General features: G+C 44.4%; 1 protein-coding gene across 3 annotated transcripts in view; it reads left to right on the top strand.

Moving 5' to 3' along the window:
• FBF1 (Fas binding factor 1) overlaps positions 1–27,476 on the top strand; it is a 506,392-nt gene that overhangs the window by 120,262 nt on the left and 358,654 nt on the right. For all 3 annotated transcript variants that reach the window (XM_069200193.1, XM_069200194.1, XM_069200195.1), the window contains exons 11-12: positions 4,017–4,167; positions 10,049–10,182. In XM_069200193.1, the coding sequence (XP_069056294.1) occupies positions 4,017–4,167; positions 10,049–10,182 (285 nt within the window). The remainder of the gene's footprint in view (positions 1–4,016; positions 4,168–10,048; positions 10,183–27,476) is intronic.

The raw sequence follows: 27,476 nt of genomic DNA, 5'->3' as shown, positions 1-27,476 counted from the left end.
AATTGAGGGCCTGAGCTAGACCCTGCACTAAGGTATACTGGGCTGGCGGGGGGGGGGGGGGTTGAGTGTGAACACAATCTGTGGTGTGTGAAAATCCTGTCAGACACAGTAAAGTAAACTGTCAATGACCGCCACGGGTACACTGTCTAGCGGTGTTTCTAAGCTGTGCCACTGACCTGACGAGGGCCCCAAGCTTGAGTGCAACATCAGTGTGGCAAGAATAACTGGTGCTACGGAGGTGGGCGTGAAAGCACTGCCTGCCATATTGGAGATACCCCACCCCCAATGATCTGCACCTTGCTGGGCTCCACGAGAGACTGTCTGCTGGGCATGGTGCTTGGGAGCCATGCAGAAATCATAGAGATTGCTGCCCCAACATCTCATTGAGATCCACTGCGGCTGGTGGGACATGCCCTTGCCTCCCCTGCTGGGTTACACGGAGCCGAGATAGATGAGAGGGAAAAGGAGTTTTGAGCCCTCACTCCAGGCACTCTGTGTATAGACGACGCACTTAGCCAGGGGTGGATGTGGGCGCCACGTGCACCCTGTGATCACATGTAATAATTGGAGCTCTAGAACCACAACAGGAGGAGCATTTCTGTGGGCACCTCCTATGAGGAAGGGCACCTTGAAAGAACGAGCCTAGTACAAGCAACAGGGTGCCTACTGTCTGCAATGCTAGAGGCACATATTTTGTCACAGATGTCCCTGCAACCTCTTGGGTATTGTGTGAACCTGATAAGCTCCCTCGTAAATGCAAATCCTACCGATCACTCTCCGTCATTAATTGTGGTGCCAAAATCCTAGCCAAACTTGTTGCCAACTGCCTCACCTTGCTGGCAACATTATTAGGTATTGGACCCCTTGTCTAGGAATTGTCAGAAAAGGTGAACTTTTAGCTGTTTGTCAAAGATTGAGAGGGGGTCATTTTTCCATGATAGCATAGAGAGGCAGAGTCCAGTCTGCTGTGAGTGCCTTTGTTGTTGTTGATGTTTTGAATTTAGGAAGCCTTTCTACATGGCTGTATCCACAAGCCAGCAAATTTTAAAGTGATTCTAGATGTGATGGAGGACCAAATGAGAATTCAAAGTGATTGGGGTGATGTGGTCATATCTACCTGGATAACGAAGCAGTCTTTCATCTGAGTTTAGAACAGGTCTGAGTGGGGCAATGGAGGTTTGTAGGGCCTCCTGCAGAAATGGAGTTTCTGAAGTCTGAGAAAGTTCTCTTGCATCCATATTTGGAATTGGGATAGACAGGATCTTAGAGTAGTGCTAGCATCAGCCTCTGAGATTTTTAAGTATAATTGGATTTCAGCTGCATCTTGATGTAGGGTTATAGCTGATTTTTTTGTAGTTTTATGCTTTTAGTGGTTCTGTGTACATATTAAATAAGGTCAAAGCAGGAATTGTGCCCTGAGGAACATCAGAGAGCACTTTGATGGTAATGTAGGTGGAGGTGCACACATACCCAACACTCAACCACAACCCTATTCAGGCATGTACCACCCTTCATGCATGGCCCCACATATGAGAAAGGTAATGGGCCACAGTTGAGGAAAACTGAATGGCGCTTTTACATTCATCTTCCCCAGAAGGATACGTGTAAAACAAGTAAAAAGACTATTCTGCACATAAAATTATACTCCTACCACCGTCATTCTCTCATATTGTAGGAAGATAGGGCAGCAACCAATGTCTGAAAGAAGGGTGCTTACAATCGCTATGGTGGGAAGTTTCTGCCTCAACAAGAAAAAACTTAATTTGTTCCAATATTAAGGAAGGGACCTTTGTGGTCATGCGAGCAACTAACAAAAAATATGCCTTTATCAATGAAAGAATTATCCTTACGTACTTGCTTGTTGCTTCTTTACTTTCTAAAGGAACAAACTGCTGTCATATTTTTCTGAGTTTCTAGTGGTCTTTCAAGTACCACTTGTTGACAAGACTGTTCCATATTTCCAACTCAGCATCTTGTTTTCAATTTGGAGGTGCAGAAAATGCATGCAGTGGTTCATTGGCTTTGTCTCAATCAATCAATCACTTGTAAAACGTGACTTATCACCTGTGGTGTCTCGAATCGCTGTTGCGGACTTGCTGCTCACTCAAAAAAACAGGTCTTGAGATCCTTCCTGACCTGCTTTAGCGAGGTGGCCTGTCTGAGGTTGAGAGGGAGCGTGTTCCATGTACGGGCTGCGAGATAAGAGAAGGATTTGCCACCAGCTGTGCTTTTCCTGATTCTGGGGATGGTAGCGAGGGCAATTTGGGGGGATCGGAGCTGCCTGGTGTGGGGTATAAAAGGTCAGGCGGTGGTTGAGATAGGCCTGTCCTACGTTGTTCAGTGCCTTGTAGGTGTGTGTCAGTAGCTTGTAGGTGATGTGTTTGTCGACCAGGAGCCAGTGCAGGTCTGTGAGGTGGGCAAAGATGTGGCTGTGGTGGGGGATGTCCAGGATGAGTCTGGCTGCTGCATTCTGGATTCTCTGTAGTCTTGTTTGGAGCTTCTTTGTGATGTCAGAGTAGAGGGCGTTGCCGTAGTCTAGTTTGCTGTGGACAAGTGCGTAGGTGACTGTCTTTTTTGTCTCAATGGGGATCCAGCATGCTTAGTATGACTATACTAACTGTTTCAGACCTTGCTTAGTTTATTTGTATTAGGGGATATGCCTTCCTGAATAGCCATGATGTGGGAAAAGAAGATTGTACACATGATCTTTTGCTGTTCATCCTAGTAAGAGTTGTGGAGAATCCCCAATTCAGTATCTGGATGAGACAGGAGCTGGCATTCTGACAATGCAAAATGCTAATAGATGAAGCTGCAGGGCTAGCCAGTTGTGTAACACAAAAATGATGGGGCTCCCCAGCAGAATGTGAAGAGGGCCCCTTACTCTCCTGTATCTCACAGATATTCATTGTCCTTGGGTTGATGTGGAGCCCCTAAAGGGTTGGGGACCTACCTGCGCTGCAGGGGCTTGCATTACGCCCTGGTCCTAGTGGCTGCTCAGGAGTTTGATATCCTGGTATTGGGAAGGTAAGAAGGGATCTAGGGCCAGATGTAGCAAGGGTTTAGCGAGTCGCAAACTGCGAAAATCTCTGTTTGCAAGACGCTAAAGCCTCATTGCTATGTAGAAATGCATTTTGCGAGTCGGATCCGACTCGCAAAATGCATTTCCGACTCGCAAATAGGAAGGGGTGTTCCCTTCCTATTTTCGACTCGCAATGCTATGCATTTTCATTTGCGACCGCGATTGCGGTCGCAAATGAAAGCGCAGTTACCATCCACTTGAAGTGGATGGTAACCCAGGCGCAAACGGGAAGGGGTTCCCAAGGGACCCCTTCCCCTTTGTGTCTGGAAAAAATAATAATTTTTCAGGGCAGGCAGTGGTCCAATGGACCACTGCCTGCCCTGAAAAATACCGAAACTAAAGGTTTCGGTTTTTTTCAAAGTGCAGCTCGTTTTCCTTTAAGGAAAACGGGTTGCACTTTGAAAAAAAAAAACTGCTTTATTTAAAAGCAGTCACGGACATGGTGGTCTGCTGTCTCCAACAGGCCACCATCCCCGTGAGTGCCCTGAATCGCTATGGGGTCGCAATTGCGACCCACCTCATTAATATTAATGAGGTGGGTCTTTGCGACCCCATAGCGACTCACAGAAGGTGTCTGAGACACCTTTCTGCATTCCAAATTGCGAGTTGCAATTTGCGAGTCGCTGGGACTCGCAAATTGCAACTCGCAATTTGGAATTTTGCTACATTAGGCCCTTAGTCCCTTGGCTAAAAAGAAGTGTCATGGAGCTGTTAAGAGGACTCTTCGGTGCCTTACACCAAAATCGGCATGTTCTGGAATGAACTGCTTCTGCACTTTGTCTGGTACATCATAATATTCTTTTAGAACTACAAGATGAAACCAGGTGTAGCGGTGGGCCGCATTCCCAAAATTTGCCTGCTGCTGTGAGGGGCCTTATTTCTAATAGTGGAATCTGTTCAGTTTCGTGTGAGTAATGCCTTTGCTTTGTTTTCACAGAAACACCAGTGGCTGCTGCTGCAAAACCTACTGTTGCCCCTCGCAAGAAGGATGAGCTAACTTTTGAAGATGATTCTGATGATCTTATGGATGCCCTGGGGTTCGGAGACAGTCCTGTGGTCCAGCGGAAGGAGCAGAAGACTGGAGAGAGGTGAGGAATTGTATTCAAGCTGCATGGTGTGAGAGTACAGTGAAAAAGAAGGTTAATATATAAAAATGCTAGAAATCAAATGCTGGTTAGTGAGGAAAAATGTAAAGACACATGAATGAGTAGCAGTAAAGCACTGGTCCAATTTTGTATCCACTGCAAACAATAAAATCAAGCAATAGTGTATGGCTCAAAGCCTTGGACCTCTAATTCCAGAACAGAGAGCCAGCCACAGCATAAAATGTGCTGCACACAAACATCTGGCCCCGTCATAGGATTCACTGCAGCTAAAAGTCCCTCTCAGCAAGCTGAATGCTACTGTGCAAGCATAGCACTGCAAAGTGCCCAAGAGAAAACATTGTTGCCCTGTACAACAAGCATTGGAAAAGCCAATAGGTCTCGCCAATGGCCAAGCTTTGGGAGAGTGGGTGGGGGTTAAACAATAGCATTGTTTTTTAACCCTGGGGAAAAAAGGAACACAGGAGGCAGGGTGTTATGGAGAGAAGAAACAGGGACCGTAGGTCAGGTGGGAGGGAGAAGAAGAACCAGGAAGGGGGTGAGTGAGGGAATGCAAAAAAAGCGCTATGATGCGTTAACTGCATCATAACACATTAAAAAAAAGCATAGTACCTGAATCACAGCACAAGCAGCGGGTTGCCAGCGGAGGGACACTAATTAAATGTATTCAATCTGTGCTTGTTCCATGCCCCGCCGAATGAAAAGAAACTGACGCATGCAAGTGCTGCCCAATTAGCAGGCAGCAAAAATGAGTGACAATGCTTCAAACGGATGTTAAGTATTGGTCTGGTTCCACCCCATTATAGAATAAAGATGAGAGCTCATGCACATGCTCACGCAGGCAAGACCTAACAAGAAAGAGCACATGCGCTAGTGCATGCTCACTGTGGCTAGACCTTAAACCACCAAGGCAAAAATAGGACATCCCGTTAAAACTGGATAGTCTTGAGTTGAAAGTTTAGCACATTCCTTCAGGAGAAGTGGAACTTCCTGTTTGCCATCCCTTTGTTTGGGAATGCAAACAAAGGGATGGTGGGCTGCTGTTCCTTGCAGGCCACAATCTCTGTTATGTAGCCAATCACAAGTGGTTAGCAATAGCGACCTGCCAAAATAATATTAGTTAGGTTGTTCTGTGGCCCTCTTCACCTGGAGACTTTGCAATGCAGCCTATTACTACATTGGATGCACCCTAAATTCAAGGACACATCACAGTATGTTAGGTTAACCCGCAAAATTCTCTTGCTTGCCTGGAAAACTACTATAGAGTTACTCGTCAGAGAACTTGGAAGAAAAATTTATGTTGGCAGAACACTAAAGTCCTTCCCATCATGGAAAAAACGGCATAACCTAATAAGCAGAGTTCCTTTTCAACTGACCTTCCCACCACAAACACTTGGCACTAATAGCTCCCTATTAGGGAGGTGGGGAGGTACCCAGGCTGACTGAGTGCACCTGCCATATTAATGTAGTATGTGCCTAAGTGTTTCAAACAGAAAATCCTGTGCCTCTAGTGGCCAGAGAACTGAACTAATCCGCACACTTTCCAGGAGAGAACAGTACTATCTGCTACTTCAATCAGATCTTAAAAGCAAAACTGCTTTACAGGCCTTGCTATATGTAGTAACTTGCTCACGCTGTAGCAATGTAAGCATACCTTTATTAATACAGCTTACACAGCAGGGACCCGGGCTCAGTGACATGAAAGAGGTGCCTGCTCAGTTGAGCCTAGGCCCCTGCTGTGTAAGCTGTATTAATCAAGTTATGCTTACATTGCTACAGGGTGGGCAAGTTACTACATATTTGACAATTAGTGAATATGAGTATCTACTTCAATTCAGACGATTTTTACATCTTCTTGCACATTCTATTTTTTATGAGGATTATGAAGTGTTTTAAACAGCAGGCACCTGGGGAACGCACCTGAGAAATATGTTTTTGAATTGACAAAATGAGAAATGAAACAATGGCAAATTACCTACCTTAATCTTCACAGTGAGAGTACATTCCTTAGAAAATCTTGTTTGTGAATTGTCAAAACAACAAAGTGTAAGAGTTACATCAGGGAAGAAATTAACTGCGTAGCTGCTGCATGCTAGCCAAGTGTTGACAGGCCTGCATGTTTTCACTTTCCATTTCATCGCAGCACAGTCGAAGAGTGGGAGTCAGGCACACAAATCATATTTTTGACAGTGAATTGGGAGAGCCCAAGTTAACTTGAGTGTGCTTTTTATTGAGAAGCAAGTTACCTTTTACTTACTTATGCCTACTACCCTTTCTGGGGTATAGGCCATCAGCGAGGACACTCTAGCCATCTCTTCCCTGGGCTTTTCTTCCAATCTGACTCCAGGTGTAACCCATTTCCTTGCAGTCAGCCTTCACACCTCAACACCAATTGTTTTTGAGCCTTCCTCGTTTCCTTTTGCCTTGAGTGTTTCAGGTGAGGGCTTGCCTTGTGGTGTTTGATACAGGCTTGCAGAGGGTGTGAGCTATCCAGTCCCAGCATCTTTTTATGATTTCTTCATGAGCAGGGAGTTGGAAAGTCTGCTGCGATAGGTCGTTGTTGCTGATGGTGTTTGGTCAGCGGATTTGGAGAGGTTTCCTCAGTCAGGTATTGATGAAGGTCTAGACTTTGTTGTTGGTGGTCACTGTTGTCCTCCAAGATTCTGCTCCATACATAAGGACTGATTTTATGTTGGTGTTAAAAAGCCTGGTCTTTGTTTGCAGCTTTAAGCCCTTGGATCTCCGATTTTCTTTAGCTGACCGAAGGCAGCCCTTGCTTTGAAAATTATTGCCTTGACACCAGTGTCTGTGCTACCCTGCTTGTCTATGACAGTGTCCAGATAAGTGAATGCCTCAACGTCTTCTAGTGCCTCGCCTGCAAGAGTGACTGTAGTTGTGCTGTCTGTGTTAGCCTTCAGGATCTTGTTTTTTGCCCTGTGGATGCTAGCCAAGTTGTGGTGATGTGGCTGCCACTGTCAGTCTTCTCTTGCATCTGTGAATGGGTATGGGCGAGTAGGGCCAGGGCGTCTGCAAATTCCAGGTCTCTGAGCTGCGTCCAAGGTGTCCACTGGATGCCATTTTCTTCTCCTTGCTGTGGATGTCTTCATGATCCAGTCTGTGGCTAGTGGGAGAAGAAAAAGAGAGAGCAAACAACGGGTGGTGGACTCCAGTCCTAACTTTGAAGGCTTCTGTGAGTTGTCCTTCATGGACTATCTTCCAGGTCATTCCCTTGTGAGAGTTTCTGATGATTCTTACGAGTTTATCAGGCACATTGTAGTGGTGGAGAAGTTTCCAAAGGGGTCTCTCTGTCCATCCTGCCTTCTCATAGTCAATGAAGTTGACATAGAGGGGTAAGTTCCATTGCATTGACTGCTCAACGATGATGTGCAGTGTTGCAATCTGGTCTGTGCAGGACCTATCTCTGCAGAGGCCAGCATGCTGTCCTTGCAACTGAGTGTCGACTTGTTCCTTCATTCTCTTCAGGATGACTCTGTTGAACACTTTGCCTGGGGTTGATAGAACAAGTATCCCTCTGTAGTTTGCATAGTTACTCAGGTCACCTTTCTTGGGGATCTAGATCAGATATCCTTCATTCCAGTCTGATTGCACCTTTTCCTCTACCCAGATTCTTCCAAGCATGGGGTAGAGCATGTCTACTGATGTTTCAGTGTCTGCTTTCAGTGCATCTGCAGGAATGTTGTCAGGTCCTGCTGCCTTCCCATTTCCCAAATGTTTGATGGTGTGCCATATTTCTTCCTTGGTTGGTCTGCAGTAGTTGATTGGCAAGTCCTTGTCAGCTGGCTGTATGTCTGGTTGAGACAGTGGCACAAGCTGGTTCAGCAGTTCTTCAAAATGCTCTAGCCATCTTCATTGTTGGTCTTCATTACCCATGATTGTCCTCCCAGCTTTGTCGTTAACAGGTCTTTTCATGGCTTGCTGTATCTGCCGGGGAGTTTCCTTTTACTTTATACTAAAGATTCATCTCCTGTTCTTAAGATGCTCTGCTCGTTACCTACTACTCCAAGGGTTCGAGCAAACTATTTACCTCAGAATTAGACCAGACAGGTCCGCTGTGTCCACTATGGTGGTATTTGCCTGAAAAGAATTTGCCAAAGACACCCTTTACAGGTGGGTTGTGTCTTGTAAATGTTATATCTGCGAATGTAGTTTGTAAAAGACGTCATGCTTATTTTATTACAGGAAGCAAAACATTTGGGTCCTTTTCAGAGATCTGCTTGCAGCCACTATTCTTTAGATTTAGGTTCCAAGAAATATGATCCAATTTGCAAAAGTATGCTTGAAAGCTTTGTTGTGTGTAGTCTGTTCAGCACATTCTCTGTATTTTGGGCTTCATAGTTTAGATCAAGCCAGAGTGGAAGAAGGGAGAGTTTGAAGAAAACAGTAAAAAACCTATTTACTTTTGATAATACTGGAATCATACGCTAAGTATATGTTGTGCTTCACCTGTTCTTAAAAGAAAAGAAAACAGGGTAGAAAGGGAGAGAGGACAGTTAGTGATACACAGGTTGGCAGTGGTATATCCGAGTGCAGATATTTGCCTTTCTTTCGAAGCAAGGAAGAAAAAGTTGACGGATGATTTATTGATGTTGTGTAATAAGGTTAATGTGTTATCAATAGTGGAACCTAGCATTCTCAGAGATGAGTCAAGGGCCGGGCAAAAGTCGTTCAATTACTGAGTATGAATTCATGCTTTTATGGGTTTTAGGAAGTTGCTAGACATCCATTGCTCTGTCTTCTTCAGGCATGTCTTCTGTGTGATGACGTCAGCTACACAAGATGTAAAGCTGCATGTCTTAACATATATTGCTGTATGCTGAAATCAGACACTTGTATAATTTAATGATTTGAAAGGAGTTCCAGATAGAGATTAAAAAGTAAGTGAGCCAGTATGTATCCTTGTGGAATTCAGCATGTTATGTAGGATTTAGAGAAGATTTTCTAATTTCACCAGTTGACCCATCCGGCAAAAGTCTGTTTAGTTGTATATAAACATGGAGAATGTACTGATAGATGGACGCTGGCAAGTATATGAGGTGACTAGGCCAGGTCATTGGCTGCTCATGTTTCTGCTTAAGGTTATTCTTTATTAAATATTTTATAGAGCAGACTAGTTATAGTATCGCAGTACTGTGCATTGAACACTGTACAGGCAGGAGAATCCAAATAGGGGTTAGATATTTAATTTAGACCATTGTTTGATTGTGAGCCAGTGCATTATTTTCAAGGCTGAAATTGGAGCATCTTATATCAAAAGTGATGTAGGATGCATACTTCTGAAGTCTATATAGCTTCAATAATGTATAGGCAGACAGTCATAAACCTGCCCTGCAATAGTCCACATAGGACATTACTGTAGGCCAGATTGGAGTATTGAGATTTGTTTACGATGAAAAGAAAAGGGGCACCTGATCTCACTGATTTAACACGAGAAGTGGTAACGTAAAGTTATATGGTACACCAGTAGGGAAGGAGGGAATAGGGGTGAATGATAAATGTGCTTTAGAAGCGACACCTAGATTGCAGAGTAGGAAGGAAGATGGAGTTCAGTAGGTGACAGTCTGTTGCTTGTGTGCAACATACATCTTTGTATGTGTTCATTCCATATTCATCTTTCACTCCTGGGTTTTAGAGGATACACCTTTTAAGCAACATTGTCCAAGTATGAATTTCCTGGTTCACGTTTATTGAAGTCTCCATTGTGTATCCACTTCCTTAGGAAGACCTTTCATTTATAGGAACTGTGCATCTCCATATTTTCAGCATTGAGATCTTCCTCTAGGGTCTGAGGGAGCCCTGTGCCATCTGCCCATGTCTTAACCTTGTGCATCTCTTTGACTCCCACCAGTGAACCCGTCCGTCCAGCACGTTCCAAATTGGATGAGCTCCTTGGGCGTGGGACACCAGCCAAACATCTGGAACGACCAACCACAGGAGAAAGGAAGGAGTTCAAATTAGACGCGAAGTACCAAAAGCAACCAGGTGAAAGCTTGCTATTAAAGAAAGACTATATCATATAATAGGACCCTCTTTCCCAGAGCTCCAACTCTGTCATCTACCTGACTCCCTCTGCTGTTCTGCATTCCTTGTTTTCCTTTGTATCACCCTTCTTCAAACATCCTTCTACTTCCCTCCACATTTCCCTTTTCTCATCTCCCTTTCTTCCTCTTCTATTTCCATCTTTGTCTTATGCCCCATTTATCCCATTTCATCTCCTCTATTTTCTTTACTTTCTCATCTATCTTTCCCCTTGTTTTTGTCATCTGCCTCTTTCGCTCGCTCTTGACCCTCCTCTACTCTTTACTCATGCCTCTCCACCTTTTCTACCCCACTGCATATCTTCTACCCTCTTTTCTCTTCCTCTTACACCACCTTTCCTTTTTTTAAAGTTTCTGCACCTTGCAGTTCTCTTTTTTCCTTCCTCACTTCTTGGTTAACTTCCCATCCTAACTTACTTTTCAACATCCCACCCTCCACTCCTCGCCTCTTCCTTATTCACTAACTTTCTCTTCTTTATGTTCTACTCTCCTGCCTTTCATGCTATCTCCTTATCTCTAATCCACCTTTTTCTTTGTCTGAACTATAGTGAACCTAATTACATATTTACAATATAAAGGGGGAGTTGAAAATTTGGAGTGCCCTGGAACAGTGCCTTGTAGTGATAACTGAAAACAAAATGTAAATTTGATAGCTAAGAGTGTTGGGGATTGGGTTGCTGTATGAAATCTAACCTACCTTAAAACACCACCCACGCTATTCACACATTAAAGCTAAATTATTGTTTTTGCATCAATTCTTTATTGATTATAACAAAGGAACGCTTCTGTAATCTCACAAAATGGACAGATGAATTAGATCCTCCCATGCTATAAGAATATGCGAAAACCAATTTTGAAAACATGCACCGTAACACTAGCATCACTCAGATAAATGAAGGACCTACATATTTCAAAAGATTAAAATGGATTGTCAACCGCATACACCCCACTCCGTTAGTATGTCAGCATTAATCAAAAAACTAAGAGGTCATGTCACCCCAACCCTCATCGAACCAGGAACACATGAGCTGATACACAAATGCCTTCCATGAGTTTCGAAATTGTGGTCATAATCCAGTGAGGACCATATAAACTGAGTCAGTAGTTCCCATAGTACCAACAAGATCCACATTCACGTACTTCATATAGAGTATCCAATCCTTATTACTGGGGTTCCAGTATTGTCTACAAAGGTCTCAAAGTAGCATAATTTTCGCAAAGTCTCCCTAAGAGCATGTATGCTTGTGAGTCGTATTTCACACTTTTTAGGACAGTTATGAGCCAATGTGATCTGATCAGAAAAGAAGGTGGCACCGACCATTCTGCAGCGGATATGGTAGTACTTTAGTGTTGATTTAGAATTATGCTTAGCAGTGTTGTCATAGAGCCTTTCCAACCTCTTTTCAGCTTGTTTTCATAACCTGTAGTTCCTCCATATACCGTGGGGCTGAAATATGAAACCTGTTTTTAAGGGCAGGACGTGATCTAAGGAGCTGCACAACCACTCATCCATTCAAGGCTGATTGAGCTTGATGTCTCACCATAATTTAGGAATCGAGTTCCTCAACTAACTGTTTAGGGCGCTAATGTCCAGCTTTGTCCAGATCCTAGTGCTAGCCCCAGGTTTATTCCTCTCCCTAGCGATGCCAGGTGGGATAGGTACTATAAAAGGACCCGCCAGATGATCTGACCACAGGAGAGGTACCAAGGGAAGAGAAAGAAGATTTTTTTATGTTTGAAAAACTGAATCCAATAAATGCCCTGCTTGGTGGGCGGGGGTAGAACTAAGAAGATTCAGATTCAAAGCTGAGTCTGGCCAGTGCTGCAAAGAGGTGCCTCTAGATGGATATTCAGGTTCCCCAGCACTATAAAATTGGCTGACCTCACAATAAGAGAGGCTAAGAGATCGGGTAAAGACTTGACCCAACTACCCACATTGCCAAGTGGGTGATAAATCAGAACTCCAGAGAGGGTGAATTTAAGAGAAAGTTCAAACGCAAAAGACACAGCCTCACAGAAAGGAATAGCCAGAGCTTGTATTTCACATATATATGTATCCTTAAATACTATCGCTATTCCACATCCTGGTCTATCCGCTCTGTCCCTCCGTACAATGGAATAGTTTGGGGGGAACAGCTGCAATCACACCCGGCATGGATGCCTCATGGAGCCAAATTTCCTCGATAAACAGGGCGTCTGTGGCGGGATCATCTAAAAAATTAAAAAGATTATGTTGATGACGTGAACGTGAGCAAACATTAAGGTTGAAAAAAAGAAACCCATTTTCACGCCCAATATCTGGTACAGAGGTTTCGCCAAGGTTTCACCAGGCTGTGAAATGTCACAAAGAGAACCACTAGGAGGCGACTGCACCCTTTCTCGTGGTTGAGTGAAAATCAAGCAGTCCTTACATATGTTAGAGTTCCCCATCAGATGAAAAGATCCTCGACAACCCTCTAAACAGGGGGGCTGCAATGCTCTTAACTGGATCGCTGAGAAAGAGATTGTGTTAGACCCAAAAGTTTCAGTAGTCCTTGGCCCTGGAACCGTTTGGGTGTGGACGGGCACAAAATAGGCTTGCCTTTGGTGTGCCTGCTTACGCACATCCTCTGCACGCTCGGTTTGTGGCCATCTCTAATTCATCAAAAACTGCTGACAGCGCGGCGAACGTGATCATAGCAATGGTGGCAGTGTAAAACAGTAGCGGGCACTTGAACACATGCACCCGCTCATAAAACTGGTATCTAGCATATAAAAACAATTTATTTTAAAAACAACAATGTTTCCCCATAAAGCCCCTAGCCCACATTAAGAGTCACAAAAAGAGAAGCGGTGTCGGGAGTACAGCATCCATTTTAGGACATCCTCATTCCTCACTCCTCATCCCTACTTCTCATCCCTGCTTCTCATCCATCATCCCTACTTCTCATCCATCATCCCTACTTCTCTTCCATCGTCCCTACTTCTCATCCCTGTGTCTCATCCCTGCTTCTTATCCATCATCCCTACTTCTCATCCATCATCCCTGCTTCTCTTCCATCATCCCTATTTCTCTTCCATCATCCCTACTTCTCATCCATCATTCCTACTTCTCATCCATCATATATCATCCCTACTTCTCATCCATCATCCCTACTTCTCATCCATAATACATCATCCCTACTTCTCATCCCTCACCCCTACTTCTCATCCATCATCCCTACTTCTCATCCATCATCCTTACTCCTCATCCCTGCTTCTCATCCATCATACATCATCCCTACTTCTCACTTCTCATCCATCATCCCTACTTCTCATCCATCATCCCTACTTCTCATCCATCATCCCTACTTCTCATCCATCTTTCCTGCTTCTCATCCATCATACATCATCCCTACTTCTCATCCATCATCCCTGCTTCTCATCCATCATACATCATCCCTACTTCTCATCAATCGTCCCTGCTTCTCTTCCATCACCCCTACTCCTCATCCCTGCTTCTCATCCCTACTTCTCTTCCATCATCCCTACTTCTCATCCCTCATCCCTGCTTCTCATCCCTACTTCTCATCCATCATTCCTACTTCTCATGCCTCAGCCATCATCCCTACTCCTCATCCATCATCCCTACTCCTCATTCCTCATCACTCAGTCATACCAACACATTTTCAGTTTTGTGAAACACAACTTCACACAGATTGGTTGGGAACAGCCAATCAGAGTTAAGAGAGTGAGCTGGATTCTATTTCAATGAAAAACAGCCTCCTCATTGCACATGGTGGGTGAAGAGAGAGGAGAGGAAATGCAACTGTTTGCTTGTTTCCAGTGAATTCAAGGCTGCACAATATTTCATTTTATTTAACTCAGTGTTTTTCTGTTTGCACAGGCCTCTGCAGAAAGCTGTGCTGGTTTGGGAAATACAAGGAGCCCATAGCCTGGGCCATAAATCAGCTCTTGGAGAAAGGGTTATACAGGCCATCTACAGTTCAACCGAAAACCTTTCTGGTTTCAGTTTCATATGTAGAAAGAACATGTTTAAAATCAACTCTGGTGACAGTGCAATCCAATTCATCCAAACCTTTTCTGGTTTCATTTTTATTTGTAACAAATAAAATGTTTAACTCTGAGCCTGTTTTTTATTTGTAACAAATAACATGTTTACATCTGAGGCTGCTTTTATATCTCAGAGCTGTTTATTTTTTTCTTTTCTGAAACCAGAAAGATTTTGGATGAACTGTAGATGAACTGTATAACCCTTTCTCCAAGAGCTGATTTATGGCCCTAGCTGTGGGCTCCTTGTATTTCCCAAACCAGCAGAGCTGTAAGAATGTAGCTCTCTCTCATAACTCTGATTGGCTGTTCCTAACCAATCAGTGTGAAGGTGTGTTTCACAAAACTGAAAATGTGTTGGTATGACTGAGGAATGAGGAGTAGGGATGATGGATGAGGAGTAGGGATGATGGCTGAGGCATGAGAAGTAGGAATGATGGATGAGAAGTGGGGATGAGAAGCAGGGATGAGAAGTAGGGATGAGAAGCAGGGATGATGGAAGAGAAGTAGGGATGAGAAGCAGGGATGAGGAGTAGGGATGATGGAAGAGAAGCAGGGATGATGGATGAGAAGTAGGGATGATGGATGAGAAGTAGAGATGATGTATGATGGATGAGAAGCAGGGATGATGGATGAGAAGTAGGGATGATGTATGATGGATGAGAAGTAGGGATGATGGATGAGAAGTGAGAAGTATGGATGATGGATGAGAAGCAGGGATGAAGGATGAGGAGCAGGGATGATGGATGAGAAGCAGGGATGATGGATGAGAAGCAGGGATGATGGATGAGAAGCAGGGATGATGGAAGAGAAGCAGGGATGATGGATTAGAAGTAGGGGTGATGGATGAGAAGTAGGGATGATGTATGATGGATGAGAAGTAGGGATAATGGATGAGAAGTAGGGATGATATATGATGGATGAGAAGTAGGGATGATGGAAAAGAAATAGAGATGATGGAAGAGAAGCAGGGATGATGGATGAGAAGTAGGGATGATGGATAAGAAGCAGGGACGAGACGCAGGGATGAGAAGTAGGGATGATGGAAGAGAAGTAGGGATGATGGATGAGAAGTAGGGATGATGGATGAGAAGTAGGGATGTGGAGTGAGGAATGAGGATGTCCTAAAATGGATGCTGTACGGGAGTGAGAGCACAACACCTTACGTGTTGCTGCGCACTTGTGTTGTTGAAGCTCTATAATGTCTAAATTGATCAAACACTAGACGGCTGACAGCACGGAGAACGCGATCACAGTAATGGCAGCCGTGTAAAACAGAAGCGGGTGCTTGAACACGTGCACCAGCTCGTAAAACTGGTATGTAAAATATAAAAACTATTTATTTTAAAAACACCAGCGTCCCCCTTCCCCCCCCCCCCCACTCTAATCCCATTAAGCAGGGCAAATCTCAAGACAACTTGTCCTACCCAAAGACCCCAATATTGGGGACTGATTTCTGCCTATGACGGATGAGGACAAAGAATGCAGAAGCTATCAGAAGACACACATTAGACCAATGTAGGCCTGCTATATACCAGTTAAGACTTAATAAGCGAGGGTTTAGGCATGGTTCCCACATCTGAATGAATGAATGAGGATACCCGCCTGGTCATTGGTCTTGATTATGATGTCTTCACAGTTAACTTTCAGTCAGCCATTTTGTATGAATCTATCAGAAGTATGCACCGCCTTGTCTTCTGAAGGTGGAAGAGAGACTCCATTGTTTGGACCATAAGGGAGCCAAATGGCTAGATATACAAACCTGGTTTTGCATTTGCAAAAGGTCTGATTTGCAGAATCGAGCCATTTGTGACCTCAAAAAAGTATTTTGGCATGTAAGAAACCCAAATTGCGATTTGGTAACAGGTTACTTGAATCGCAGTTTGGATTTGCAACCAAAATAAGTATTTGAAAGGGGCTTCTTATGGTATATATTAATGTTTTGCGACTGAAATCCAGTTGCAAAACATTAATGCTCTCCCGACTAGGCTAATGTAGTGGTAAGCCATTCGCAAACGGGAAGAGGTCCCCATGGGATCCCTTTCCCTTTGAGAATGTTGAAAAACTTTTTTTTTTAAGAACGGGCCACTGCCTTATCTTAAAAATCAGTTACTGTAGGAAAGCCACTCTGTTTGGCATAGTTACCCCCACTTTTTGCCTGTCTGTCAGTGTGTTTATACTGTTTTCACTGGGATCCTGCTAACAAGGACCCCAGAGATTGTGCTCTCTCCTCCAAAGTCAGTTACCCTGGTACCTTTTTACACCCCACAATTGGCATATTGTTGTACCCCTGTAAGTCCCTAGCATATGGTACTCGGGTACCCAGGGCATTAGTACGCCAGGAGACCCCCATGGGCTGCAGTATGTATTATGACACCCTCTCCCTTGGAACTAGGTTACAAGGCTGGGGAGGAGTAGCCTCCTCAAGCCACTGGTTTGCTTTGAAGAGTACCTTTGGTGCCCTCCTTGTATGAACAGGTTTACAGCATCTAGGGGCCCCGGTCCCTGCTCTGGTGCGAAACTGGACAAAGAAAAGGGTAGTCCACTCCCCTGTCTATCACCACCCCTGTCTGTCACCACCCCGAGGTGGTGCCCAGAGCTCCTTCAGGTGGCCACTCGATTCTGCCATCTTGGAAATAAGATGTGCACAGGCCCTTTGGAGCACCTGAGTAGCCAGGTCAGGCTGGTGACGTCAGTGACCCCCTCTGATAGGTGGTCACTGTGCAAAGCGACCAAACCCCCTTTAGGGCTATTTAGGAATGCCTTTGTGGTTGGGTCCCCGGATTCGGCATGCAAAACTCCACCAGGACTCCTCTGCATCGATCTCTTCATCCCATGGCCACCGGAACCGCAACTGGACACTTCAGGAACTGACAAGACTGCAACTCCAGAGACGACCTCACCTTGCAACCTTGTTTCCCAGGCTCCTTCCAGCAACTGCAACATTTCCACGGCTGTGCATCCTCTGGGATTGGCAAGACTTCAGCTGCACCAAGAAGGAATCTCCTCCCTGGAGTGAAGGAATCACTCCCCTGCATCTGCAGGCACCTAAAGGCGACAACATCCGTCTGCGTGGATCTGCCCTCCTCTAGAACTGCATGGATCCTGCAATACAGATGGTGGTCTGAAGTGGTCCCCTTGGTCCTCTCTGTCCTCTGTCCATTTTGGGAGACGGCGAGCCCTTGCTTCCCCTTGCAGGACAGTACCCCTAAGCACCGCAAATCTTGTAGCAACCAAGGCTTGTTGTCTCCTGCTCCAAGGGATCTTCAGGCTCCAAGTAGCCCCAGCTTCCAACACTTTATCCTTGCAAGGACAGTCTTTCTTCTGCTGCTCCTGTGGCGTGGGACTTCTCTCCAGGTGTTCTGACTGGGCCTCACTACGACTTACTGTGCCTGCTACCAACGGGTTGCCTGTCTGGACTGCAACTGCTTCTGGTGGCTCTCCCAATTGCTGAGGGTCAGCCCAGACTCCCCTCCAAGGGTCCAGTCCCCTGGACCTTGCTGGTCCTCTTCAGCTCTGCAACTCCTCTCATGCCCTGGTTTGCATTTGCAAAGGCTTGTTGGTGGTCCTTGTGAATGCAGACCTCTTTGCAATCTGGCAATCGGCATGGGACATTTACTGCATGACTCCAGGGGCTCCTCTGTAGCTCCTGGACTCCGCAGCTGGTCTTCATCCCCCTTCGTCGACACAGATCTTAACCCACAGACGGGTGGGCCATGGCTCCTGTCCCGTCTGGACACTCCATCTTTGACTGGACTCTTTCCCCTTCTTTTGCAGGTTCTCTTCTTCCGGAATCCACCTTTAAGTTCCTCTGGTCTGGTCCTGTTCTTGTAAAGTTCCCTTTTAAGCCTATGGGAAAACCAGGCACCTTAACTCCGCTGTCCTGGTCGCTGGGGGAGTCTTCTAAATACTCACCTCTTGGGGTCCCGAGTTCTCCCAGCTCCTGACTAACTATTCCACATCCTTGGGAGGGGGACCTAACTTCGCATTCCACTATTTCTTTTTTTATATATATATATATATATAGTGTAGCTCTCCCCTAGGGTCCTAGCTATTTTCTGCTGTTTCTTGCCAATGCTTGTTGTTCCTATATACTAATTCCTAATACTGATTGTGTATATATAGTGTGTACTTACCTCCAGTTTGGGGACTCTCTAGAAGTAATCCGATTTAGTGTTACCATAATAAAGTACCTTTATTTTGGTAATAGTGTGTGGCTCCTTTCAAGTGTGAGAAGTTGCTGTGTGACTAGTGTGATATTGCAAGTACTTTACATCTACAGCTACCCTTCGAGAGCCCTAGCTTCCTAGACCCCGTTACTAACTGATAAGGGGTTGCATGGACCTGGTATAAGGTGTAAACACCACAGGTGTCTACCACACAGCTTCCTACAGTTACCATTTTCAGTTGTTTTTTTTTGTTTTATTTTAAATGCAACCAGTTTTCCTTTATGGAAAACGGCTTGCATTAAAAAAAAATGCTTTATTTAAAAGCAATTGCAGACACTGTGGTCTGCTAACCTCAGCAGCTACCATCCTTATGATAACTGGGATTTTTTTTGTGGAGGACAGTTTGCGACCTACCTCATTAATATTAATGAGGTAGGTTGAATTGGGACACACTACCATTTGTGTTTTGGCAAAGCAGCTTATCATTACATAGGTCAGTTTTCAAAAGAAGAATGGATTTGGCAAATGTCAGTGCGCAGTTTGCGAAAAATTTCAGCAAAGCCATTCTTAGTACAGCTGACCTTAAGCTTTTATATTTGATCACACCAAAGATTATTGGGTGGGTGTTCAGCTCTTTATGGGGTTCTCCAGGGAAAAGAAGGGCAAAGCAGTGCAGAAACAGACCACCTGCTGAATGCTCATGGGCTCACTCCAACAGAGCTAAATTTGTTACACTGAACTGGCATGCGAACCGCCTGTTCTGGATATTTGCAAAGCTGATATGTGGGTGTCCATGCATACATCCAGGAAGTTCTACTTCCTCAAAATTCAGATCCTTTGAGAGGACTATTTGGCCCACTTTCACAGGATTTTTTGGTCTGAGCCAGATAACAGGCCCACCACCTGGGTAGGGATTGCTGTGGTATCTATTCACAAGGTGAAGAATCTGCAGGTAGAACTATCCATCAAAATAACAAGTTACTTACCTCTGGTAATGATCTTTTTTGGTGGGTACTCTCTCAAAACACAGATTTCTCACGACCCTCACCTTACCGTTCTGAGAACTGGACTCTTTTTTTTTATCTGAAAAGTCTCAGTTTAGAGATCTGCATACTAGTTAAGCCAATATGCTGATTGGCTCTGTGTCTGAGGGTGTGGACAGCCCAAGAAAACATCTGAGATTAGCATCAAGGGTGTGCTTTAATGCTACTCTGCTTGTCACTTCCAGAGCAGAACAATGTCAGTGTGGAGCCGCACGACAAATCTTGCTGGCACGTTGGAGTACTGCTTGAAAATCACCTTGTGCATAATCCTGAGAGATATTGCCAAGGTGAGACATCTGTGTTTAGATAGAGTATCTACCAGAAAGAGTGCTACCAAAGGTAAATAACTTGTTCGATTGGCCCAGAAAATAGACTTGCTTTTTCTGTTGCTCCTGTTTCAACTCTGGGTATATAGACATTATGGGCCTGATTCTAACTTTGGAGGACGGTGTTAAACCGTCCCAAAAGTGGCGGATATACCACCTACCGTATTGCGAGTCCATTATATCCTATGGAACTCGTAATACGGTAGGTGGTATATCCGCCACTTTTGGGACGGTTTAACACCGTCCTCCAAAGTTAGAATCAGGCCCTATGTGTGGATTATCTTGTACTCCTTTTCATTACAATGCACATATACATTGTTTATTATTTCACCAATCTAGATCTCCAAGTTGACTGCTAAAGTAATTCCTTGTGATTTCAAATTTAAATAAAAATGATGAACAGAGGGATTCAGATTAGTTTAAAGTTAAACTTTTGTAGTACAGCGGTTCCAGAAAAAATAAAATATGAAATATATATATATATATATATATATATATATATATATATATATATATATATATATATATATATACAGAGAGAGAGAGAGAATATCTATATTCTTTTTTTTTTATTTATTTTTTAAAAAGGTCATTTTTGCGTTATGTTCGAGGAATGGCTGTGGATGGCCTTTGTGCAAGTGCCTTAATAACAATCACTTTTACATGGTCTTTTGGAGATGAGCACCCTTGCAATAAAATATTCTTGCTAGTATTAATTGGTTTCCTTGGATGAAAGCATTTTGCTGTTTCTCTTTCCTTAATATCCCATATCTTCTGCTGCCCCAAACGTGTGGGTGCACTAGGTTTAAGGGCCAGCATTGAATTTAATTTTTAATATTTGATAACTATTAAAAGTAGTTCTTCACTTATGTTTCTTGCTAGGTCCATTCATGTGATGCAGTGTTAGGATTTTAGTCTGTACTCTTTTCGTTTTTTTTACATACGACAGCTAGTCCTGCACATTGAAAAATAGCTTTTGGGCACTAGTCACTGAAAGGACATGTTAGCATTAAATTTCTACATGTCCTACTTTTAAATCCCATGTACCCTGTCTTGTGGACTACAAGGCCTACATAGGAGTGACAATAATATTTCAAAGGAATGTTTTGACCTGTCAAATTGGTTTATTTTGACAGATAAACTTGCAGTTTTTACACTGCAACAGTCAGGCTACACTGGTAGGACTGAAGCTATATTTGCGCTGCCACTGTAGTAGATGGCACAATAGGTGCTGCAGTCTGTTAGTGACATTTCACCTACAAGCCCTGGGTACATTTTGTATACTAGGGACCTGTATGTAAGTTAAATATGACAATTAGAAATATGCTGATTCAACCATATTTAAAGGGGTAGCACAAACACTTTACCTCTCGTTAGCCAAGGTAAAGTGATCAGAATTTTAAAACTAGCAAACATATAAGGTCCAAAAAAGTTTTTAAAAAAAATACAGTGTTACCATGCAGAAAAGGTGGATTTCCCACACAGCCCCCCCCCCCTTGCCAAGAACTAGGGTAGACTAATCAATCCCTCTATGGGCTTCCCTGCTCAGGCGATAGAAAATTGACAGCTTGCCGTGCACGCTTCTGTGCTCCTTTGAACCTACCTGTACCCTTCTGTCAACATGTCTCAGGCACTACTTTTGTCCTTGATGAATCCTTCCCCTTATATGCAGACGCCACTTGGAAAAAAGCGAAATCTAGCAAGCTCACTGATACGTTCCAGTAGGTGAAATTACTATGATGGCCAACAAGGTTATGTGGCACATTCTCACCCTTGGTCAGGCTTTTGCCCCCAATGCGGGGCAAGCTCTGCCTAAAAGGCTAATGCCCAACAAAGGCTACTAACAGTGTCAAGGACCAGGCCCCTGGCCAGGTGGAGGCTCCAGTCTGAGGCCGTGGGAAGGCCTCCCTTCTAGCAGTGGGGCTGGCAAGGAAACCCCCAGTTGCTCTTGAGGTCTCTCTGGCCTTAGGCTTCTCAGAGTGGGAGGGCTCACCCTCAGGTGCTATACACCCTCCTGCCTCTCTTTCTTTGCCATCCCAGAGTTTACTCCTTTTAGATGGCCTTGCAGTTCAGGGTCTGTACCTTTAGACTGAACAGGTGGGTGGGAGGTTAGGACTTTTAGGGCAGACACACAGTCCCCCTCAAGGGTGACACACTATGTACCATGCAGGGGTGTGCTGGTGCAAGTCAGCCTTAGGGTGCTCTTCTTTTGGAGCAGGTAATCCCTGACCCTCTGATCCTCTGACTGTGGATGGCACCCACCTCCTATCGTTTACTCTTTGTCTGGGCCACATACCTTTCGCTTGCGGACAGGAGCCCTAGAAATTTGTATTAATGGGGTGCCCTAGGCAGCTGACCTCCCAGGTCTTTTGTCACCAGTGGGAGCTCATTGCAATGTATGCAGTCAGTGGGCATCTGGGGACTGATAATGGCATGCCTCTAAGCAAGGACCACCCTCTATTCTAGGGCTAACGTGACTATAGGGCAGAAAAGTTGCTTTCAACTGGCTGGGCCACTCTACAGACCTGTCCCAGGGAAATCGTGCTTGCTACCACTGTGGTCTGGCTGGCACATGTATACCGCAGAGCAGTGACGGACACCCCATTGACTGGTGACGGCTACCTCCCTCCGGGTTCACAAGCTTATCTTCTAGGTCAACTTCCCAGTTTAAGTATACTAAGTCTGTTCTACTCTCTCCTAGAGGAATCCTCCCCCTAGGGCTGGACTGGCCACCCTTGTTGAGTACCCACCTAAGGGTAGCTTCCTGGGAGATATAGAATCATCCTTCTTGTGCCCTGAATGAAGTCGGTCATAACACGGAGGTCTGGGAATTCTTCATCACAAAACAATTTTGGGGCCGTTTTTGGAACTTCTATGTATTATCCTGGTCTTCCCTTTCCATTTGTGAAGGGGGCCTGAACCACTTTTCCGCTGGTCACTCCTGGGTACCTTCTTTGACACTGGTGCTGAACGAGAGGTCAGTTTCCTTCCCAAGCTCTTTGGTGCTGCAATATGTGCTGCAGTTGTCTCGTAACATTTAACTGACATGCTACTTAGTATGTTTTGTACCATATGCTAGGGAATTATATGTATGTTATATGTATCAATTAAGAATATGCCAATTAGACCAGGTTTAAAGGAGGAGCACAGGCACTTTACCAATGGTTAGCAGGCTTGAAGTTTGCTGAATTATAAAACCAGCAAAAATATAAGGTTAGACAAAAAACAAAAAGAATGGGGTGACTGTGCAGAAAAGGCGAATTTCCTAGAATGGATCTGTGGTTTCTGGTTTGTATAGCATTTGCTAAAAAGATTGCAGTCTATGTATGTATAGTATTTCTATAGTGTGAACCTAGCCAAAAGGCAGCAGAGCTCTGTACATGGTCAAAAGCAAGCTTAAAGTTGGTGAATAAAAGGAGAGGAAGCTGGATTGTGGGCAATCAATGCATTGTGATGAAGTGTTCTGTAAAGACTTGAATCTTCAACTGTTTCCTGAATTGTAGCAGCATAGGGGTGGTCCTGATGGATACAGAGATGTGCTTCCAGGTCCTGGGTGCATAGATGGAAAAAGATTATTATTATTATTTTTTTTCTTTTTTACACTACCTAGTCAGCCATCCATTGGTATCTTTGCTGTGAGTCAGCTGAGAACCATCAGAGATAGTGAACGTGTCTGCAAGGTAAGTCAGAGGTGCTGGTTGTGATGGCTTTATAAATGATACAGCTACTTTTGAAGGTGGTGCAGGCTAGCAATAAGAGTCAACAGAGTTCCATCAAGGCGGGGGTGATGTGATCACATTTGTTTATGCCTTGGATGAGATGTGCTGGGACATGTAGGATGCAGTAAGGGAGACCAGTGTGGAGTTTTGAAGGCCATGGAGCAGGACACTACCACCATCCAGGTGTAACAGACGGTCAGCCTTTCTGAAGGTGCTTTCTGGAAAGAACGGTTTGACTTTCTGTAGAAGATGGAGCTGATGCCAGGTTTAAAAAAAAGAAAAATTAAGTACTGTGTTCCCTGAGGGAGAGCTTAATGCCCAGCATTGAATCTAAGTAGTCAGAGTTGAAGTCATTGAGCCAGGTTTATACTTTATTTTGTGTGTTGTTCTTGGCAAAAATAGGGATTCTGACTTTTAAGGAGAGTTCTGTATCATTGGTATATTTGTGAATCTTGATGCTGTTATCTGTGAGCAGAGCACCATGTGGCTCCAGGTAAAAGCTGAAGATGACAGGAGGCAGTATGAAACCTAGTGGGACTCCACATGCGATAGAGATTTTTTGTGACCTAGAGGTGCCCATGTGAACAAACTGGTGTCTGTTGGAAAGGTAGGAGGAGACCCAGTGAAGTACATTTCTGGTGATCCCATTCACTACTCAAATGTGTGTATGTGGGTGAGATGATCGACTGTCAAAAGCAACTGAGAGATCCAGAAATGTCAGGAGGCAAGGACATCTTCATTTGTGGTCAAGAGGGCATTGTCGATGATGTGTAAGGGGGCGGTCTTCATGCTGCAGTGTGACCTGAAGCCAGACTGGTAGTCGTGCAGGAGATGGTTAGCTTTAATATTATCTTGGAGATGAACCTAGACAGTTTTTAAAATCATCCTGCCGATGAAGTGTAGCTGAGTGAAGGGACCAGTAATTGGCGAGGTCATCAGGATCAAGTGTAGGATTCTTTAGGTCAGAGAATCTGGCCTGACTTGAGAGATTTTTGGAAGATGCCTTGAGTGACGTAGGTATTAACAATAGTAAGTTGGGGTTAGAGAGTTTCCCTGGATTTTTACCTAAATAATGTAAATCAAAGCATGCTTGTAATTTATTAGCTAGTAGGTTGCTCACTTTATTCCCATCTTTCAGAAAGTGTATGCCTAGTCTTTTCAGGAAGTAGTTGGCTCTTTCATTCTTGAATGTGTATCTGGGCTGTCAGATTCATTAGCCTGCGTCAAACTTTCTTGGAGGGAGCAGATTTGTGTCTGTCCTCCAGGTCTTACAATTATTTTACAAGATTGGCTAACATGCCTTCCCTCATCCCGCTTAAATGGGCTGCAAACATAAAGTGCTTCAAACTATTACATTTAAGACGTCCCAAATCACCCCTTTGCTAACTCACCAAAAAATTTGCATATTCTGTAATCTGACTGTGTTGACCTCCACAGGATCTTTAAGTAGAGAATCATTCAACTTCCCGGTTCCCATGTTCCTTCCTCACCCTTCCTGGGTAGGCCAGGTAAATGATTGGACAGCATTTATGGGCTTGGGTCCACTTATTCCAGAATGCCTATTATTTGTTTGTCTACTAGTAAATAGTAAATCCTAGCATAGATATGGTGCACAGCCTAAAAGAGTGAGCAATCTGTACAAAGGAATTTCGTGGGGCCAAGTATGAATGAGTCCCACTACTGCATCCTTGCAGCAAATATTTCCCCCGTTCCCCTCAACAGTGCTCCTGCTGTGGGGACATGACCAAGTTGAGCTCCCCTCTGCTAGAATCGAAAGATCCAAGACAAATACCCCTATGACCAGTGCGGTCTCTTTCAAAAAGGTCCTTGTCCATGTTTAGGAGCATACACAGAGGCCAGCCTTCCCATACACCATTTACTGCTACCCATCATCACTGTTTATTTTTTTCTGTCACCCGTGTAATGAAGAAATGGTTGAGGTTATCAATCTTCCCACCCCTACTATCTTCATAGAAACTGAAGAGAAGTATGTTTTGGAGATTTGGAGGGGGCTTATTCTCCTCTAATCCTTTTGTGGAAGGTGTGGCTCTTGAAGGAAGCAGATGTCTGACCCCAGGGCAGATACCTCCTGCAAGACTCTCAAATGTTTGCCTGGGTTATTCAGTTCCCTGTCATTGGATGTAGCAACTACTTGTAACATCATCATGTTGCAGTTTCATATAGTTCCCCAGACTCTAACCTACAGATCTATATTCCATATGTGGGTGTTTTGGGGTGGTGGGGGATGGAGACAGGCTGCTTATTGCTGTATGTCAGGTTTGTGCACATTCCCCTTCTGATTCCATCTCTCATCAATGCCAACCGTTGAGTCCAACAATGATAATGAACACATAAGCAAAGTTTGACTCTCTCGCACTAGTATGCCTCTGTGGGAGTTGAAGGACCCTGAACAACTCTTTAGATCCTAAAAGAGGCAATAGGTTTAGATTTAAAGAAAGTGTTTGGGTGTGTCTAGCCCTGTTGACCCTAACCCAGTCAAACTCCATTCCAGCTCCCACGTATGTGGACCACCACCAATATCTGTACGCCTACTGTCTTGTGAAAGCCCCATGAGTGGCTCAAGGTTCTCTTCTCAGTCGCAGCTGCTGCTCCCCTAAAGTCACTGTTGTCTTGTGTGTTTGTGCCAGAATTTCCACTCACGTATACAGGTGCGGAAAGATGCTCTCTCCTTATCCAAAGTGATTTCAGCTGAGTCCAGATGATTCCCACTGCATTTTTGGGAGACCCTGTGCCACCTCTCGCTTACTGTCAGCAGAGTTCACTGCTTCCCAGGAGAGGGCCTCTGTCACCTGCAAGGTTTAGTCCCAGTGCAGATTGGAATTATTTTAGTGAGGGAAAGATGCATTGTTTTTCATCCCACTGAAAAAATGTTGCAATGAGTGGCCTCTTTGATTCCTGATGCCCTTGTTCCATAGGAAATCTTTAAAAGGCTTAACTGCCTTGCATTTTGCCAGAGGCACTGGGAAAAGGTTGTGTAAAAAGAACTATGCGCCACTGTAAAAGAAAGTGCTCACAATCGTTGACTTGCTCATCGTGTTCTCCTCCAGCATATGCATTCTGTCTTTCTGCTCAGAGATGTCTACTCATAGCTCCACTTTCACTGATACTATTTATTCTTTAATTTCTTGAAAAACTTGGAGAAGGAAACTTTTGGCAATGGCTCCCTATTTGGTCTGGGCTGTGTCATCCAAATTGTCAGAAGATTCTCCCATTGTGGTCTTTCCAGGATACTTGGTAGACTTTCAAGTGGCTCCCTGCTGGGAATGTCTTTTAGGTTTGAGTCTTTTTTTGACTCATCCTCCACTTGCAGTAGGCTAGGCCAAGACAAGAGAGCAGGTCAAGAACCGCAAATGCCCTCTCAAATTTATGAGGTATTTCTTCTCAGCTCCTGGGGTGTGGCAATATCTTACCTGTTATGGTTCAGTATTCCTTACTTCCGTCCTACAGGGGTCTGGGCCCTGCGTGTGAGGAAGTCCAAGCCCAGCCACTGGACCAAGATTAGCCTCTTTCCATCCGTTGCAGTCCTGCCGGGAGGAGAATGACTGTTGTGCGGAAGACCCCTGTGTCCATCTGCCAAGAGGAAGAGTGCAGGTGGGGCTGCTCACATTCCCCACTGGGCTTTTGGCCCTTCACCTTTAAGCAGAGAGTTGGCAGACTATAGGTGGTCTGAGGGGTGAGAAGATTGTCTCCAGTAGCCAAGTAGGTAAGAGGTTGAGCAGTGAGTGTTGTTGTGCAGTTAGGCAAACAAAATGTGTTCCATGGATGGATCAGTGTATTTTCCTACAAATAGTACATTTGACAAAATTCCCCTTCGGATAAATGTTCAAAAAGACTCAAAAACTCAAAAATGATGATTTTACCACCCATCCAACCTGCATTCAACATGATTTGCTCACCATAAATGGGTACCACAAGGATTGTAAAAAATACA

Source organism: Pleurodeles waltl, chromosome 7, assembly GCF_031143425.1.
Source record: "Pleurodeles waltl isolate 20211129_DDA chromosome 7, aPleWal1.hap1.20221129, whole genome shotgun sequence".
Taxonomy (NCBI): Eukaryota; Metazoa; Chordata; class Amphibia; order Caudata; family Salamandridae; genus Pleurodeles; species Pleurodeles waltl.
This window is presented reverse-complemented; position numbering and strand designations above follow the sequence as displayed.